The sequence below is a fragment of the Solanum dulcamara genome, chromosome 3, assembly GCF_947179165.1.
Source record: "Solanum dulcamara chromosome 3, daSolDulc1.2, whole genome shotgun sequence".
In the NCBI taxonomy this organism is placed as follows: domain Eukaryota; kingdom Viridiplantae; phylum Streptophyta; class Magnoliopsida; order Solanales; family Solanaceae; genus Solanum; species Solanum dulcamara.
In genome coordinates this window covers 30995994-31015682 of record NC_077239.1, presented here as the reverse complement: position 1 = coordinate 31015682, position 19689 = coordinate 30995994, and the positions used below count along the sequence as shown (strand labels likewise).

The 19689-nt window shown below is 33.7% G+C and overlaps 2 protein-coding genes across 6 annotated transcripts; one reads left to right on the top strand and one right to left on the bottom strand.

The window, feature by feature from the left end:
• The first annotated feature begins 5919 nt into the window (after nt 1–5919).
• LOC129882508 (V-type proton ATPase subunit E-like) lies at nt 5920–11516 on the top strand. Its single transcript, XM_055956823.1, has 6 exons — nt 5920–6086; nt 6398–6498; nt 6591–6747; nt 6887–7080; nt 11131–11230; nt 11308–11516. The coding sequence occupies exons 1-6, from the start codon at nt 5985–5987 to the stop codon at nt 11341–11343; spliced, it is 690 nt and encodes a 229-aa protein (XP_055812798.1). The 5' UTR covers nt 5920–5984; the 3' UTR covers nt 11344–11516.
• A 22-nt stretch (nt 11517–11538) lies between these two features.
• Nucleotides 11539–15098, bottom strand: LOC129882507 (BTB/POZ domain-containing protein At3g08570). Of its 5 annotated transcripts, none has more exons than XM_055956820.1 (5): nt 15005–15098; nt 14533–14624; nt 13931–14000; nt 12200–13336; nt 11539–12074 (listed from the first exon to the last, which is right to left on the bottom strand). In XM_055956820.1, the coding sequence occupies exons 2-5, from the start codon at nt 14556–14558 to the stop codon at nt 11583–11585; spliced, it is 1725 nt and encodes a 574-aa protein (XP_055812795.1). In that variant the 5' UTR covers nt 14559–14624; nt 15005–15098; the 3' UTR covers nt 11539–11582. The 5 variants fall into 5 exon arrangements, with proteins under 5 accessions (XP_055812795.1, XP_055812796.1, XP_055812794.1 ...); XM_055956821.1 differs by having other exon boundaries at nt 14997–15087; XM_055956819.1 differs by lacking the exon at nt 15005–15098 and having other exon boundaries at nt 14533–14685.
• Between the last annotated feature and the right edge of the window lie 4591 nt (nt 15099–19689).

Below are 19689 nucleotides of genomic sequence, written 5' to 3'. Positions count from 1 at the left end.
TAGATTATAGGTTTTAGAAATTAATTTACTAGATTAGGGAGTAAATTACTTACCTTTGTCACAAACTATGGTGGAAACCAGCAAGAATTCACCCTAGGTCGCTTCTGGTCTCTTAAGAATGAAGTGGAAATGACTAAAACCATTTTTGGACTTTTCTCGACTTTAAGTTGCGTCTGGCCTGCCATAGCGGGACCATCTCTCTTTGGCGGCCCCTCCCTGGCTGCAGTAATTATGCTCTGGCGGGATAGGCGGAGACAGAGAGTTCGTACAGAGTCTCTTTCATGCCAAGTCTATTCTCGAGAATTTTACTCGCCCAAATGTGATTCCGTAAAGCCGAACAAACTCCGTATCGTCTTGTCTATAAGCTAACCCAATCAAATTAAAGATTCAATTTCCCATCAAATTTTGAATCACCCTAGACTTCCCCTGATTCAGAATTCATCCAAGTCTGGCCTAAGCTCAAATTTTTCAAAATCACTACCCAACCTTTTCTGACCCGAATTCCTTCCCTATTGGCTTATTCGTATCATTACAAAAACCTTCAGGAATCTCTTATTCTAGATTTTGAAGGCTTTAATTGTTGTATCCTGTAAGTTTTAATTTATTGCAATTCTCAATATCAATTGTTCATATATAACGTGGATAATTAATATGTTATTCATCTAGTACATGAATATACATATTATTAACAACTTTTTTGCCTTTTAATTTAGGAGTATTGTCGTAAAAAGGTATTGTATTGAGCACTAAAATGAAAATTTAATATACATTCACATGGATTAACAACAATATAACAGCTTGTGTTATAATGCATATATTGAATTACTATAAGGCAGACCGATGCAATTATTTCCAACTTCTCATCTTCGATCCATTTATAGGTTAAAGCATTCAAGTAGGAATGACATATAATTTTATTAATATTAAAGCATACTAAAAGAAGCACTCAAGGGTGTAAGTGATCAATGAAGTGAGTAAACAACCATGAAGCTTTAAGAGAAACAAAAAAATATTAGGAGCATGTTTGGAAAGCCACAATGTAATTGGAATTTGGTGTAATTAGGTGTAATTACACTCTTTCGTATGTTTGGTACACCAAATAATTGCTTGTTAGGAGATGAATTGAGTGTAATTGAATAGGAGTAATTACACTCTTCAATTCCCAAGAGAGGATAAGGAATTGGTGTAATTACCTGAAGCTTTTTAAAATTCTTCTTTTATTTATATTTATATTTTTTCATTTTAATTTATTTTTTATTTCTACTATTTTTCTAAAAACTATTTTTATTATTCTAATATTTTCTAAATATATATATTTTTTGATTTTTTAATTATATTTCATTTCATTCTCATTCTCAACCTTTTACTTTCTCATTCCATGCAATTTTTCATATTATTTATTTATTTATTATTCTATTTCTTTTTTAAAATAATTTTGTTAGCATTGTAATTTTTAAAATCATATTTATGTACGTTGTGTTAAAATTTGATATAAGAGCATATGTTAAATCTTTTGTTTTGAATTTAGAATTTATGCCATATTTTCAATTTCATTTGTTTTAGTACTATTGACTTGATATTTCACATTGCAAAACATTTATTTTTAGTTAAACTTGATAGATTATTTTTTTATTAAATGTTTTAATAATTTTATGATATTATATTTATAATATTAACATTTTTGTCAAACATACATTTCATGATGTTCATAACAATCTTATAATTTTAGTTTATTTGATTAAATTATTTAAAATATACTAATTTAAAAAATATAAATAAATTATTTTTTTATAATATTAGTTAAGAACATATGTTTATTAATTAATATTTAACTTAATATCATTTATAAAGATCCTTATTTATCTAATATAAATTTTAAATTTAGAAAATTAACTTTTATTTTTAAAAGTTAATATAACCTTTCATTTTTGACTTCTTGACATCTCCAAAAATCAACCTCTTTTGGATAGAATAACAAGTTGTGAAGATTTTTTTTTGAATAAGCTAATAAAATAAACTTCCAACCCCGAGGGACAATGTTTGTCAAATGGCGTATACAACCTTCAAATTTAAACACATAGGTATGATCGTCCATTTAGGCCAAGGGCCGTTTTGGACTTAAGGTGGTCTTTCTAATGGGCCCAATACGCCTTGGGTATTGGGTCGTCTTAGGTAAATGCACTAAATTAGGATTTGGTTTCGCTCTACGCTAGCTGGACTAAGAGTGGGCTTTATTTCAGTATACTGGTGACCCAAGCGGACAACTCGGGCTGGGGGAAGTTAGCGACCATTGACCATCCAGTGGCCAACTCATTTCGCTAGGGTACCCCCTAAGAACATTTGGATTCAATGGTTGCGACCCGCATAACCATCGTTTAAGTAAAAAAATAAAAAATGCCAAGTGGCGGAATTATGCTATGTATGCGATGACAGTTCAATATTCGTATTTATAAACATATAAGGTGCAAATAAAGAAAAAAAATTATGATTTAATCATTTAAGGAGCAAATACAGAAAGTAAATTACTAATTATTACATTCCCGAATAGTTAGTCAAGTAAGTTAGTCAAATCTACTGATTAGAACCTAATTAGTTCCCCAGCGGAGTCGCCATTTCTGTTATGTCGAAAAATGAACGTGGTTTAAAATTAATTTCATCTTTATAAGAAAAAATCAATTTTAGCAAAAGAAGAGTCGCCACTTAATTTTTTAAAGAAATTAAGAAAACTTAATTTAAAAGACCCTAACAGATTTAAGTCTTAAAAATTTAGAGAAAAAGGGTACGAGGTTCATATTACTATTTTAAGAAGGTTTTAGCACTTAAAATAGCCGCTAACATGCGGTTGTCCGATAGTTTGAAATTTATTTGACTAACTTTGGGAAAATGCATTTTAACAATAATCAAAGTATTAAATAATTTTTAGAAAATATAAGTTTTAAAACATTCAAGATAATTTATAACAAACATAGACTGAGTATATAAATCATTTAAATAAAAGCAATCGATCATAAAAAATTGGCTTCTCTTCAAGGGATTTAATTAGGTTAAACTAAACAATTAATGTTAGAACTAATACGTGACAAATAAATATTGTTGCCTAATTAAATAAAGTGAAGACAATAGAAATTAGCAATACCTGAGAGGAAACATCTTAGTTTTTAACATCAAACTACCCAAAATATATACCAAACAAAATATATGAGCAAGATAAAATATTTACGTATTCACATTCTTCGGATCAACGCCGACTTATTAGTCAGAAGAAAAAATATAGTATTTTGTCATTTTCTGCTCGGGTCAATTTCCATCATTTCCGAAGGGCCTATCTACCCCTACCCCTCCTAAATTTATTTGTTAGTTTAATCCTAAAGCGATCTAAAAGAAATATTAAAAACCAGTGTCTTAAAAGGTGTCTAGCGTCCCAACTTAATATCCAAGAGGCATTGGACGTACTATTAGGATAGGTGTTAGACTAAACAAAATATAGGTTTCTTAATTAGATACATCGTCAAACAAAATAAATAAGACGCCATTTAGCAAGTAAAATCCCAAGTAAGCCTCTACATAAATTAACATGCTTGAAAACACAAATAAAGTGTGAAGGTCAAAATAAATATTAAGTGTGTGTGAATGCTAGATAAAATGACATAGAAGCAAAGTTTAATTCATTAAAAATATAAGGACAATCTTAATTGTTAGCCTACTTGTGATAAAACAAAGACATTGTTGACAACCTTAATTCGTTAACTAGAGACCTTAATGACATTATATGAACAAGAATTTATACTTTATAAAATGCTAAAAATTTATAAAAATAAAAAAACACTATAGGCATGGTTAATAAATGAAATAATATGCTGAAAAAATTATTAAGAGGTTACAAGCATTATTTCAATAATATGGTAAATGATTATTAAAATCCTGTAGACATGATTTCTACTTATAAGCTAACATGCTAAAAATTATTAGATAAATACTATATACAATGTAACACAATATGCAGAAAATTAAATTAAGTTGTCGGCATGGTTTTAAAAATAAAGTATCGTAATAAGTATTTATTAGAATCCTATAGACATGATTTAAATATCACAATATTCATTAAATTCTATAGACATGGTCTCTATATAATTTTTTTCATGCTAAATAAATCCTATGGATATGATATCTAAATGATTAATATGTGAAAATTATCACATAAAACCTATATACATGACTTCCATGTGAAAATAACATCGCAAAGTATTTATTACAAACAAATAACATGCTGAAAGTATTAATAAAGTTTATGGATATGATACCAAATATTTAACTTGTTGGGATTTATATAGTTCCAATAAGCATGATAAAAGCAATATTTTTAAATTTCGGACATGATAGCTACGTAAGTTTACATGCTGAAAACTAATCAGTAAACGCCCACAGACGTGATATCTAAAAGACAAATTATAATACAAATTTAATTCTTGAACAAGCATTTTATAACATTATGACAGTTTAAATTCACTAAGACAAATACAACTTATTAAATCTATATTACGAAGATGTTCCAAGAAGTCAAAATTAAATACATACAAACATATTGAAATGACTACGGATTAAAACCAAAATTCAAATACTTTGACACACATGTTGATGGTTAATTAATTAGCCTAACATGCTTAAGGTGAGATAGATAGATAACTATTTTATCAACAAATCTAACAAGTAGATACGGATAAAAAAACACGTAGCACGTAAATCCCTCCCCCTCTTAAATAGTTCCCCAAGTAATTTCATTATGTAATATTTACAAATTATTACATTTTTAGACAAAAGTAAATAAATAAATAAAAATAATATGAATAGACAAAGATGTAAAATGTAGTAGCTTCTCCGACCCAAGCGAACTCTTCGCGTCTCAAACTTTGAAGTTCCAATCCTGCTAAACTATGAAGAAGGTACAAAGCAGTATACGAATAATATAGGGATACACCGTAATGATAATTATATCTCAACAAGACAAACAAACAAGGTAAAACAATAAACCAAACATATAAAGAAAAGTTAAAACTAACCTGGATACTTTAGTTAGAGGAATAAGTCAATAGGAATCTGAAAATCCAATGTTAAATACTAGAGGTGGAGTGTTAAAGTATGCAAGAAACTCTCTTCTTCTTTTTTTCGTTTGAGATTTTAAACTATCAAGTAAAAAATATTTTCTTTCTTTCTTCCTCTCTTAACAAGAATATGAGCCTTTATATAGGCTCCAAAAACCCCAAATCCCTCAAGGATTTTTGATGTGGGAGAATAGGATTTATTTTTTTAAAGAAAAAACTAAAAAATTCAAAAATGCAAAATATAATTAAACTAACCTAACTAACATTGTTTAGTAAAAAAAATAAAATCTTTTTGAGATGATTTTTGAATAACTACATAAATAGTAATCAAAGATATAGTTATATAGAAATTTGTATATTATACTAAAATTTATAAAAAGATAAAAATAGTTAAGAATAAAAAGAAAAAATATATTTTTTTTTATAAAAGCTAATTATTTCAACATGTTCAAAATTTAAAGAAATTTGACAGCTAATTTGCGTTGTAGATGGTCAAAATTCGGTGTCAACACGGATACCACGGTTATTGCAAAGGAAAAAATATTTAAAAGTTTATTCAACCTTAAAAATCAAGTCAAATTTTATTCTCTACTCTTTTCTCTATTGATTGTTTTTTTAATTTATTTATATAAATTATTTTGCATGTGGGGAGGATATCATGAGAATGGACTCTTTCAATGTAACCAACGTACGTATTAACAAAGTGTAAAAGTTGTTGGGGTGCGGATTTGTTCAACGTGTAAATTTGCCGCATTATATCCATAAGAGATGGATCTACACATATAAGCACGCAGTGAATTTATTTGTAAGAATAAATTATTCATCTATATGTAAATCAACATCCACCATTTGCATAGAAGAATTTTTGGGAAAGAAAATTTGAAAATGAATGACACTGATGTATCAAAGCAAATACAGCAAATGGTCAGATTCATTCGGCAGGAAGCCGAAGAGAAGGCCAATGAGATCTCTGTCTCCGCTGAGGAGGTTTACTTCTCACCTTTTCCTTTATTAATCTTTTATATATTCTATTATATTTGTGTAAGATCGATTTATATAGTTTCAGTGGTTGAAAAACTTCAAGTAACATACTGCTTACATGAATAATAAATAACACATCATCAGACTTGATTATTAATTTCAATATGAAGTGTACATCTAATTCTATCCACATAGATTTAGAGTGTATATTGTTAATTGGAGTTTTGTTAAGTTCAATGAAAATGAATAATTTTAAGCTTATATACATTAAAATATATCATAGTTATCTTTATCATTTGCCTATGATGTTTTTGCAGGAATTCCAAATTGAGAAATTACAATTAGTTGAAGCTGAGAAGAAAAAGGTGAGACAGGAGTATGAGAGGAAAACCAAGCAGGTGGAAGTCCGTAAGAAAATGTGAGTTTTAATTATGTATACATACCACAGTTACCTATATTAATTTTATATGAAATCAAAATGAAATTAGTTTTTTTTAAAAAAATATATAGTGAGTATTCTATGCAACTAAATGCATCCCGCATCAAAGTTCTCCAAGCACAAGATGATGTGGTGAGTGGAATGAAGGAGTCTGCTAGAAAGGCACTTCTAAAGATTTCTGGTGAGAAAAATAATTACAAAAAGCTTCTCAAAGGATTGATTGTTCAGGTAAGTAGTAATCTTTTTCCAATCAACGTAACCTTGATTGATTGATTGATTGATTGGTATATATATATATATATATATATATATATATATATCATATATGTAACTCTTGACTGTTGCTTAATTCTTTGATTTAATTTAGAGTCTGCTGCGACTGAAGGAGCCATCGGTGTTGTTAAGGTGTAGGGAGATGGATGTTTCATTAGTTAAATCAGTTGTAGAGGACGCAAAAAAAGATTATGTAGAGAAAGCCAAAGTGCGTACCCCTAACATCACTATTGATAATGTCTATCTGCCTCCACCTCCAACTGATGCTGATCCTCATCGTTCCTCTTGGTACCTTCCTACTCTCTTATTTCTTGTTGTCAAATTACTGCCAATTTTTGTCTCACACCTAATTTTCTTTCTCTCCTCATAATTCTTTTACAGATACTGGTTTAATTTGTTATTCAAATTTCCACTACAAATGGAGATAGGTTTATTTAATCTTGAATACTTTCACACTAATTTCACACTAATATGACTCAACCTAACTCGTGTATTCTATTCATAATAATTTATATTTTTGTATTCTGTTTTAATCTATTTGTCTGATTTTGATTTGACACGGAGAGTTTAAGAAAGTGAAGAAAACATTTGAATTTTGTCGTCTTAAACTAAAGAGAGGTAGAATGTATCAAAATGTCATTTTATTTTGTGTTTTTAAATATGTCATATGTAAAGTTGAAATTAATTAAAGAGTTGCCAAAAAAGGAAAACATGTTCTTTTTAAAATAGACTAAAAGGAAAATAATTAAGACAAATAAATTGAAACTGAGGAAGTAATACTTTACTTTCCCTAGAATTATTCAAACAGATAAGTTTATTGATACAGGAAATACATATAAGATGCTAAGAAGTTACACATCAGCATTAGTTAAAAGTTGTTAAAGCAAATTCTGGCGGGAAAGTTAGTTAAATGCGGTTAGGATCTGATTTTCATTATATTTCCAAGTCCTCTATAAGTCTTGTATAATACTCATTTGGATTCATTCAGAAATATAATTCATCTTTGCTTAATTGATAGTCACCTCCTATTTCATTTCTTTTCTCTCGTCAAATTGGCTAAACTAATCGAGTTCCTTTGTTGAACTCTTGTTCTTGACATAGAATTTCTCTAATCCAGTTCGATTCCTGAGATTCTGTTAACAATGGTATCAGAGGCATTCCTTTCTTGCCATAAATGGAAAAGGGTACTCGATCAAATGGAGATCCAAACAACGAGTTACCTATTGCTGATTTAGGTGATTTGTGTGATATGATGCAACAATTAATCACATAAATTAGAACCTTTGCAGGGAAGGTTTCTTCTCAGCAAAATATGGACCAGACAATGAGTGAATTGAAGAATCAGTTGACAGCTGGGGAGAATTGAAGGGAGAAAACACCATTGGAGCATGAAGATGGTCCTTCGAGAGCTGATCAATCAGAAGAGAGGGTGCACAGAGAAATGGAGAACAGTACCACTCTCACTATTTGAATTTCAACCAATGATCACAAATGAAGCTCTTGAGGTTTACTGGGAAGACCTGCAATCGTAGTTGTTCAAGATTGAACAATTCTTTTCCATTGAGAATATACCAAGGGAGGAAAAGATTGGTGTAGCTGCTTTACAGTTGGAGGGTGAAGCCATCCAATGACACTCGTCCTTCATGAGGTACAGACAGTATCTCCATCCTGCCTCTTGGAGTGAGTATGTAATGGCCATTGTAGAAATATTTGGTACAGATTTTCATGATCCTATGGAGGAATCAAGAAGGTGAAATAAGTTAGAAATGTGAAGGAGTACCAAGCGATATTTTAGAGGAATTCGACTAGGGTGAGTTTGTCTCAAGAAAATTCCATCAGTTGCTTCATTGGGGCACTGAAACCTAAGTTGAACATTGCAGTCAAAATAATCAATCCTACCACATTATGACAAGTCTACAAGAGTGCTAGAATGCAGGAAGCCTATCTTGTTGTTGTTAGACAGCCTTCCTCTTCTACTACTACAACTGACTTGATGCATTAGAGTAGGGAGTTTGGAGAACAAAGGAACCAAGAGAAAGCTATCATGCCAACTCCGGGCCAAGAGTTCACACAATATAAGGGTTATGCTTCTTCTGTGATGAGAAGTATGTCATTGGCCATAAATGTAGGAATTCAAGACAGTTATACATTCTAGAATTGAAAGATCAGGAAGAAAATGATCAGGATTTTGAAGAAGTATAAAATTAATTGATGATTCAGGAGGTTGAGCAGAACCAGAATCAAGTTCATGCATTAATTGGCTCACTGGGCTATAGAACCTTGAAGCTCACTGAATATCACTTTAAGAAACCCTACACGTGCATACATGCAGTTCACATAACTTCATTGATCCCTCCTTGGTGGATAAGTCGGGAGGTTCATTTATTGCTACCATTCCTCATATGGTTGCAGCAGCTAATGGAACTATGAGACCGGTTGATAAAATGTGCAAATTGTCTTGGCTATTACAAGGAGTAGAACTATTAGCTGAAATTTTTGTTGTTGCCATTGAGAAATTGTGGATGTAGTGGTAGGGGTGAATGTCTAACTCACTCTTGGTGACATCAAGATGAACTTTAGGGAATTGACAATGGAGTTCATGTACAAGGGCAAGAGGCATGTGCTAAGAGGATCTGGCAGGAATATTCTGACCACAAGAGCTGGGAAGTTGGCTAAAATATCATGTAACCAAGCCCATTAATACATGATTCAATTGATATCTTCCATGTGTTATTATGTACAATGGTATGCATTAGAAGCTACTAGCTCACCTGAAACTGAAACTGACACTAGCCTCTCTAGTTTACTAGTTGAGTTTAAGGAATTGTTGGAAGAACTAACTTAATTACCTCCCTCTAGAGGTGTGCTTGACCATAGAGTGGTGCTACATTTGGAACTGAACCAATTGATGAAAGACCTTACAATTATCCAACAGTTAAGAAGGATGTGATAGAAACCTTGGTTAATCTAATGTTGGATCAAGGTATTGTTCAGCCAAGTTGCAGTCCTACGTTGCACCTGTGGTATTGGTGGGGGAAAATGATGGTACATGGAGGTTGTATGTTGACTATAAATATATGAACAAGGCCACTATAAACTATAAAGAATAAGTTTCACATTCCAATGGCGGAAGACTTATTGGATGAACTGGGAGGATCCAAATTTTCAGCAAGATAGATCTCAGGTCTGGTTACCACCAACTGAGAATGGCTACTGATGACATACCAAAGACTCACTCAAGTCACTATGAATATATTATTATGCCATTTGGATTATCTAATGCACCTTCAACTTTCCAAGGCCTGATGAACTCTGTCTTCCAACCATTTTTGAGAAAGTTTGTCTAGGTATGTTTTGATAATATTCCGATTTATAGCAGAACCTTGGAAGATCATGTATGGCAGTTGAAGTCTGTTATCCAAGAAATGAAAAAAGACCAATTGTTTTCCAAGAAAAGTAAGTTCTTCTTTAGGGTGAAAAGGATTGAATACTTGGGGCATTTTATCACAGAAGAAAGGGTGTCCACTGATCCACAGAAGATAGAATCTATCAAAAATTGACCCATTCCCACAACTCTGAAATAATAAAGGGGGTTTATTGGACTGATAGGTTATTATAGAAGGTTTATCCAAGGCTTTAGAGTGATATGTAAGCTTCTCACTGACCTCTTGAAGAAATACAGTTCTAAACTGTCTCAACTGGGCACTAATGCTTTTGAGAAGCTGAAGTTGGCCCTCACTGCCTTACCTGTATTGGCTTTGCCTGATATGACCAAGACCTTTGTAATTGAGATTGATGCAAGTGTTATGGAATTGGTGTTGTGTTGATGCATCGGGGACATCCTATCAACAATTCAATACATGATTCAACACCAAAATCTACTCCAAAAACTTCAATCATCAATTTGTCAAAAGAACAATAAAGTTAAAAGGAAGCGACAAAAAAGGGTGTCCGATAAAAAAAAAATTCAAATTCAATAGATCGATAGGCAGCCCAAGTCATGTCATCTTATGTAGAAATAGCACCCATTGATCATTTTTTGACTTTATATTTGAAAATAGCCACTATTCTATAGTTTAAAATTCCACAAGTGAAACTTTGTGACATTATCTTGGAGTTCTATTAGTGGAATTTGAAACTCGGGGAGAATGACAATCTAAAGGGGTTGAAAAGTGACTATCTGTGACCCCCCCCCCCCGCCATAATCATGCTATTTTAAACAATTAATAATTAAGTTAATATGATTTCCAACATATGAAACAACATACTATTTGATGAAATGTTGATAGTGAATATTGATGATGATTTGGACTTGATTTTACTTTGGTATAATGAAAGCTCTGGAGGAGTAGTTCTGGCTTCTGATGATGGGAAGATTGTATGTGAGAACACTCTGGATGCTCGACTGGATGTTGTTTTCAGGCAGAAACTCCCCGAGGTAATATATTAAATGATAAACTTGTGATGAGGAGATCAATCAGAATTACAGCTTCACATGTTTTGGTCTTTGTGCAGATACGTCAACAACTTTTCAGTAAGATGGGTGCATGAGGATGAATTTCAATAACTTGACTTGTACGGTGGATGAATTTAATTCACTCATCTTTCCATCTTTATTGTTACATTAATTTCTTCACAGAGAGGTGCTAGCTTGTTCACGATATTAATTGTTAGATCTGAAAATCATTTAATAAAGATCATTTTGTTTTTACTTTAGAAACAAATTCAACAATGTGCAACACGATATTGGCAAGGATAGCAAGAAAAGTGCATTGATTTCCAAATTGATTCTAGGAAACAGAATACCTCCTACTCCTAGCAGTTTTACCTTCTGATTTCCTACGTTTTCCCTGAGAAGGACCAAATATTCCAAATCTTCCTATACCTCTAGAAAGGGAAGTTAAGAATGTTTTGCTCTGTCCTGTTTTGTCCATCATCCCTTGTTTCATGAACACTTGTTCCTTCTCCAGGTCACTCAGCCTCACCCTCATTCTTGATATCTCCAACTTCAGTTCTCGGTTCTCTCTCCTTAAAGAAGCATAAGTATCTCTAGGAGACATAGCTGCACTTGTAACACCACTGCTCATCTTTTGTGTATCTCCACAACTTCCGCATAGAGCATTCTTTAGACGGAGCTGCTCAAAGTAGAGAACTTGAACAGTCATTTGAACTGGGAGCCTGTCATTCTGTGCTGCATGATTGCATGCTTCTTGAGACAGCTTTTGGGAATCTATGAATTTGCATAGCTTTTTGCATTCATGCTCACTTAGCATCGGATGGGCCTACTCAAGTAGAAGAATATTCAGAATATAGAAAGAACATGTTATCATTTTTAGGTATTCATATAATCAGATGATCTTTTGCTAGACTAATACTCAGGTCTATAACTATAACTTTGAAATTTTACCTTCAAATAAATATCAATAGCTCTGTAAAGTCCGTCATCAATAACACGAGCATAATCAGGCAAAACTGATAATATAGCAATGAATTTCTCAAGGCTCAAATATGGATCAGGAGCTATTTCAGCAAGATACGTGTCTATAAGCCGTCCAACTTTCAATAGAGCACCATGGCTTGGAGAATCAATACTTTCTGATTCATATCCACAATCTCCATTTTCTTCCTGGTCAATCCTTTGGAGGAAATGTATCAATATGCGCTTGACAGTGTCAACATCAAACAAGGAATCACCTGTCTGGACAGATGGTATAAGCAAATCGTCAAGTAAGACCATTTCCAGCCTGAATGCAATCCTCCTCTCAATTTCGAGCCTGCAGGCTAGGGTGGCATCCACCATTATAGCTATCCTCAACATCCCAAAAAGAAAATTCAGCGGAACAGATGAACTCTTCTCTGGAGGCAATAGACTAACAAGAGTTTCAACAATTGTTTTCTGCCCCTTTTCCCCCTTACATGGATATGGTCTTGCTGGATTCCAAATTTGCGGTTTCCCAATACCCTTTAGAGAGACCTGGGCATAATGCATCAAGGACGATATTATGCTGTCTATGTGTACCCCAGCATGTCCCATTGCCACGATAACTCGGCCATAAAAATCAATGCTTAGAACAGAAAGATCTTCGACCCACCATTCCTTGACTTCCAAAGATCCACTATCACAATCTAAACGAGATAGACCTGAAACAAGTTGCTCCTGACAAGCGTTCCTGGTAATGGCATCAATGCATCTATCTGAAATACCAACCTCCTCTGCAGTAGGAAGTAGGGCTTCACAAGAAGAAAGAGCCTCCACCGATTTTTCAAGATTTGGAAACACAACTTCAACAAGGAAAGTTTCTGTTCTCGCAATGAGGTTCTCTTCACGATAATCTTCTGTCATTTCCAAGTATTCTGCCACACAACGTAAACGTGCTACATTTGTAGTTGTGATCTCAAAGTTCATGCCATAACAAAACTTTGCAGCTAGTTCAAATGTTTCAGGTCCCCCTGGTACATGAGCTAAATCCAATTCTGAAAGATTTGGGTCTTTGGCATCCGCCAGCATCTTCCGGATCTTTCCACTCAGAGACACCAGAGGAAACTATAGCAAAACCACAAGTGACATAACATAAGTATCAACGCCAAGAATCAAATATACAGTTACCTGGTAATGTTGATCAAGCATTGAAGTAAATTAGTAAATAGTGTGTGATGAAATATCCCGAATAGATCAAGATTCACATGTTACAATCTCAAAATTGATTTCTGGAATACATTTGCTGCAATGCCACACCTAAAAGTAGTACCATTTTTATAATTTGCTAAAGGTATACTTAATATAGCACGCTCCAGTGTTATCACCACTGGGTGCTTGAAAATAAAAGGTTTGGTGAACAGGATGTGTGATCTCGCCTCTGCAGGATAAGGTTGGTGTCAAAGGCAACAAGGAGGTGCTTGCTTCTTGATAGTATTATTTTAGCAGCGTTACATCACCAACTGGAGTTGTTTGTCAAACTAGATTGTGTTCCAAAACAGGAATATTCTGAACCAAATCTGACCATTATATGTTCTTCCAGTTTCATGTACATCATAATTTTAAGGTATCTAGTTAGTAACAAGAGTTGAGAAAGAAAGTAGCTTTAAACAGTAAACAAATGCCTCAACCCTCTCCTAAGACAGAGAAAGAGGAAAGTACCTTATGCAGTAGGAAAGATTCTCCGTTTACAGCAACTGTAATATCCCCAGCAACATCAGAGAATATAGTGCTGATGATCCATATAGTAAGTTTATTTATTGCAACGATTTGACAAGACAAATCCATGATAAAAAATTGTATCAGAACAAGGCAATATGAATCGTTTTGAGGTACTCTCAGATTAAACAGACAAGTCCTGGGTAAAGTGGTGGTATTTCTCCAAAAAGAACAAAGGGGTTTAGCATATTTAAAGTGGTTAAACCAACAATAATCATCGTAATGAACAGAGGAACTTGTGGCATTCTACCTACTTTGACAAATTATATGAAATAATTAAGAGAAAACCACATCCTAAAAAAGAAATTAAAGGAATTAAGTGTTCCTGAAGTGTGGCAGTTTAGGAGGGACAGAGAATGATTAAGTAATAATCCCTATCAGAAACAAAAGGAAATTAAATAATGAGCGTAACAGATATAATTGGAAATACATTTTGTTTTTTCGCTCAGATTCATCGAATCATTTGAGAGGGACAAGGAAGTTGATGGCCAAATCATATATAATTCTCAGTAAATAAGTCTTTTAATCTGTAACTTGAGGATTACCGGGTTGTAAATGGAGACGACACCATTCTGTAATTGATGTTGTTGTTGTTGTCACATTAAGAAGAAACTTGACCTTCACCTTGGAGCATCGACTGAGACCAAAATACCAACAAACGATAATTAAGAAGATGCAAAGAAAAAAGTGGGACATATGTATATATAAACTAAAGGAAAAAAGCTAAACAAGACAGAAATGGGCACAAAAGATGACCATGTGAAGTGTTTTACTGCAACACAAAATACCTTTTCCTCTTTCTGCAGTAACGCCTTTTGCTTTTCATTCTTTTTTTAAAACTAAATATCATCCTCCAAATTCTACTTAGTCTAATCCTTGTAGAGTTCTTCTACTCAAACAGAATTATAAAATCATCTAAAATTGAAACAGTGATGTGTGCATGCATGGTTTTGCTTAATCCTAGTGTATTAATTAATTAAACAAAAGAAAACACTTTATACATACATACATACATACTTGGAGGAATTTGCAGGCCACTATTTTCTGATAAAAAGACGAATTCGAAATTTCTCAACTTATTGCAGGGTTGGGGGTCATGAATGACTTACTATACGTTAGGCACTCTCTCTTTCTTTAACGGAAAGGGCGTTACTTTAATTACTTACTTCTATAACTCTTTTTTTCTTTTCTCTTTTTATTTTTACTTTTTCTTAGGATATACTACTAATCATGTCATTTACCTATAAACTTATGTTTTATTCTTTTCTTTATTTTCTTTCTTTATTTATTTAATTCAATAAAAAATTATTTAAATAGATTATTTTGTTCACATGAATATCTTTTACTTATATAGTAGACAATTAAGTGTTAGAATTTATTTAGCTCATATTCAGAAGATTAAATTGTTGGTTTTATGAATTATAAAGTTATGTTCGTTTTCAAAGATAAAACTATAACGATCTGTCCCCGTCGTTAGGAATAGGCCAATGGGGAAGGATTTTCGGGCCAGAAAACTTCGGATATTAACCTCGTAAAAATTTAGTCTAGACAAGACTTGGATGAATTCTGAGTCAGGTGAAGTCTAGGATGATCATGTGAATGATGGGAGATCAAATCTCTAATTTGATTGGACAGATTGATAGCCAAGACGATACGGAGCATTTACTATTCGCAGAATCGTATTCGGGTGAATAAAACTCTCGTAATTGGATTAGACGTGAAGGGTATATTTTAATACGACTTGGGAAGGGGGTGTGTTGTGAAATGGGGGCTTGGAGCTCAAACTCAGAGCTCTCTGTTTTCGTGCAATCCTCCAGAGCGGGATTATTCCCGCCAGAGTGGCCTCGCTAGAGTGGGATGGGTCCCGCCAGAGCGGGGCAGTCACGAATTAAGTCGTGAAAACCCCCAGAAATGGTGTTTTTTGCAAAATCAGTTTCTAAAGCTTCAAGAGGCGACCTAGGACGAATTCTACCTATTTTTCACGGATTTCCATGCTTAAGATAAGGATTTTACTCCCTAAATTCATACTTTGATTCCTAAAACCTAGAAGGTATAGTTGATAATCATTGGGGGAGGGTTTGAACTAAAAACTAATGGTGGAAAATAGCCCTAAGGTGAGGTTAGGATCATGGGTTTGGCCTAGGGTGTGAATTGTGTTATATTTCATGATAGTTAAGCTATTGTGTTGATCCTTTTTATGTATTTACTATTTTCTAGACCAAGAACGAGAAAAATAAACCCGAAAATGGAAGGCTATTGCATTGTAAGGTTGTTGAAGCTTTAATTTGAGGAGGTGATGGTCTAGTTTCCCGTATGTGTTTCATATACTTGTTAAGTTGCTTCATGATATGCATGTGTGTATATGAATAGGGAAACATACTAGATTATGTGTGAAATGATCACTTGATGGCCTATTTTTATGATGAACTTCTTCTTGGTGATATAAATGCTGTAAATACTAAATGTATTTATGATTGTGGTATGCTTGGGTCTAGTATCATATTTCGACACATATTTGGATCGGGTGTCATATTCCGATATGATATATTTAGATAGAGTATCACATTCTGAAATATATTTGGATTGGGTGTCACGTTCCTACACAAAGTTGATTGTTTGTAGGTCCCTTGTGTGAAATTTTAACATGTGGAAGATATTGAGTTGTGATATTGCTGAATGTAGTTGAACTTGAGATTAGTTGACTTATTATGTATATGTATATGCCTATTGTGTTGAATTTACTTGTCTATAATCCTCTTACTGGCTAACCGTGTGATCCTACCAGTACACCGTTATTTTTGTATACTGATACTACCCTTGCTCTACCTTTTGTTAAGTACAGGGCATACTCAGTCGGTTGCGGTAAGACCTCATCTAGAGGAGTGATTGTGTTTTTGAGTTCAAGGGTGAGCTGTTCCTTCAAGCTATCGTGAGCTCTATCATTATTTCTAGTCTTTTTTCTTTTCCAGGACTTAGATATTCAGACAATGGTTTAATCGTTACTGGTTTCTATTTGGAGTTGTACTCCTGTTCTAGACTTGTTAGTTTTAGAGTTTTGGTATGATGACTTTTAGTTCCTAGGATGTGTTTACTTCCGCATATTTTGAGTTTATAACTAGTTGGTTTCTGAGTTTATGGAAACTCAACATCTATCTTTGATTTAATCCTACCGCATCTTTAAGCTTGTGTATACCTTGCGATTATTATTGTTGGATTGATTAGAATGGTTCTCCCACCGAAGAGTTAAAATGGGTGTCAATCATAATGGGTCGGGATCGTGACAAAGTTGGTATCAGATCCTAGGTTCGTTGATCTCGTAGTACCAAAACAAATTTAGTTGTGTCTTGCTGAATAATACAGAGATGTCTATACTTTTCTTCGAGAGGCTACAGACTTTAGGAAAAGTTTTATTGTCTTCTTTCCTTCGTCCTATAACTTGATTCCAATTGATATCCGACGATATAAATTGATATCTAACCTCTTTCACTCTCTTGTCCGCAGAGGGTAAACACTCATTATAACAATGTCAGGCCCGTAACTCCATTAGAGCTAGAAGAAGAGCCAGCTATTCGAGGGAATAGCAGAAGAAGAGGAAGGAGAGGGAGGCAAGGTAGGGGAAGATATAGAGCAGCACTTGCCAGAGTGAAAGTTCCTATTGAGGAGGTGCCGATAGGCGAGGCCCCTCCTGCTCCCCAGAATGAGTTCGAAGGAGCGGTGGAAGTTGAAGAAGAGAAAGAGCAGGTTGAACAAGAGGAGGACACCTAAACTGTGGCTGTTGGTATTCCTCGTCTAGATCCAATATTAGCTCAGCAGATCATGGCCTTTCTGAGTGGGCTGGCAAGCACTAGCGCCATCCCCATCATGCCTGCAACACCTGCTCTTGTTACTCATCCGTTTGCTGTTGTAGCTCAGCCAACAAATGATGTGGTAGGCATAAATGCATTTTTCAGGCCACTAATGGATCCTATGATGGCTAGTATTGAGCATGACATGCTACCAAGTTCCTCAAGCTCAAACCTCCACTCTTCCATGAAACTGAAAATAAAGATGTCTATTGTCACGACCCAAGCCTAGGGCCTAGACGTGACATGGCGAATGAGGAACCCGAAAGTATCTCAATCAAGCCTCTTAGCATTCTTTTAGCCTTTCATAGGTAATGATGATAAATAAACAAGCGGAAATCATAATAGTAAATCTTCAACTTATATATGTCCAACAATACCTCTAACTATTAGATTTAACGGGGCTAAGACAAGTCTCTAGCTCACCCTCAATCATAATAGAAGAAATGTCATAGTAAAATATCTTAACATATCATAAACTAGAAAGATAAAGGAGTATTGTTCCCGAAACATAGGAACTCACCAAAAGTAGTCTCCAATGGAATATCAACTAGCCACGTGGAGGAGAACAAAGAGGAGCACCGATCCCTACATGGTGATATCATGTAGGCAAAAGAGTATGCGTTAGTACTTTGAATGTACTAAGTACGTAAGGATGCATGAACATTGAGGAAACATTAAAACATTTATGTAATATGGAACTTAATTTAATGTATGCATAATAAATCATATAGATATCCTTTAAAATATTCATTTTGTGGGAAATTAACCATAACCGACATTTAAGACCATGCGAGCTATTACATGGAATCCAACATAACCCCCTAAGTTGGCCGGGGAGACTACTTGCCGGGTAGAACTCCGTCAACTTCATTCATTTCTTTAACTTTAACTTTAAGGGCTATTTATGGATCCATTAGCCTAAGCCTACAAGGGCTCCTATGTTGGCACATAGTTAATGAGACAAGGGGTTGCTACTAGGATTCCCTTACCGAATTCCACCTCAATGCCTCATTCGGTGCTAAGTCAATCCCACGGAAGAGTTTAATACTTCAAAATATTCATAGCATATAACTTGAGAATTCAAACATCATATTCGGTAGAATAGCTCATTAAAACATTTGATAATTCAAATATGTAAGAATTGTCCTTATTGCATAAAGAATCCATCATTCATATCATTTCATCATTCTTTCATTTCATAAGACTCCCTTTTTGATCATAGATATTGCTTTCATAAATATTTATTTGGAGTCAAAGCTTTCAAGTCAAACTTTATTAAAAATATAGTAAAACTAGGTGGGTTCAAATCACTTCAACTTGCAAATATGTATGTAAATAAATATACATAAATACTTTGAAATCTATTAATTAAAAATTATGTTTTAAACAACCCACCATGAATTTCAAGAACCTTTAAATAGATAAATAAAAGAATTACTTGTAAACCATCAATTCATACATATGAAATTATGTTGCATCAAAATAGAGCAAAAAAATTAGTTTAACCATGATTCATACTATTAAGTAAAATTAAGAATTACCATAAGAAAATATTACTTGAAATCAAGAGTCTTAATTGAAAGAGTTTTTGGACTACATGACTGGAAGAATCCATGGATAAATACACACATAACTTAGAGTAGAGCTTAAAGAAAATAAATATAATTTATCATATAATCAAAATAATTTAGGCATGAGAGTGAAAGGAATACTCTCATTGAAGCCTTACATACCTGGAAACCAAAGCTTTAGTTGGTACCGAAAGACTTAATGAACACTCTTGAGTCCTAGCTTCTCTCCTCGCCGGAACGTTTTGTGTACTACCCGGAGTATATGAATCACCGGAATAGTATTTCT

What these genes read in the sequence shown, in the direction of transcription:
- LOC129882508 (XM_055956823.1), top strand. Translation starts at nt 5,985, where the DNA reads ATGAATGACACTGATGTATCAAAGCAAATACAGCAAATGGTCAGATTC. An exon ending in TCTCTGTCTCCGCTGAGGAG is followed by an intron (nt 6,087 to 6,397) that starts GTTTACTTCTCA and finishes ATGTTTTTGCAG; the next exon opens with GAATTCCAAATTGAGAAATT. An exon ending in GATCCTCATCGTTCCTCTTG is followed by an intron (nt 7,081 to 11,130) that starts GTACCTTCCTAC and finishes GTATAATGAAAG; the next exon opens with CTCTGGAGGAGTAGTTCTGG.
- LOC129882507 (XM_055956817.1), bottom strand. Translation starts at nt 14,056, where the DNA reads ATGGATTTGTCTTGTCAAATCGTTGCAATAAATAAACTTACTATATGG. An exon ending in AATCTTTCCTACTGCATAAG is followed by an intron (nt 13,337 to 13,930) that starts GTACTTTCCTCT and finishes GTTTTGCTATAG; the next exon opens with TTTCCTCTGGTGTCTCTGAG. An exon ending in CTATTGATATTTATTTGAAG is followed by an intron (nt 12,075 to 12,199) that starts GTAAAATTTCAA and finishes CTACTTGAGTAG; the next exon opens with GCCCATCCGATGCTAAGTGA.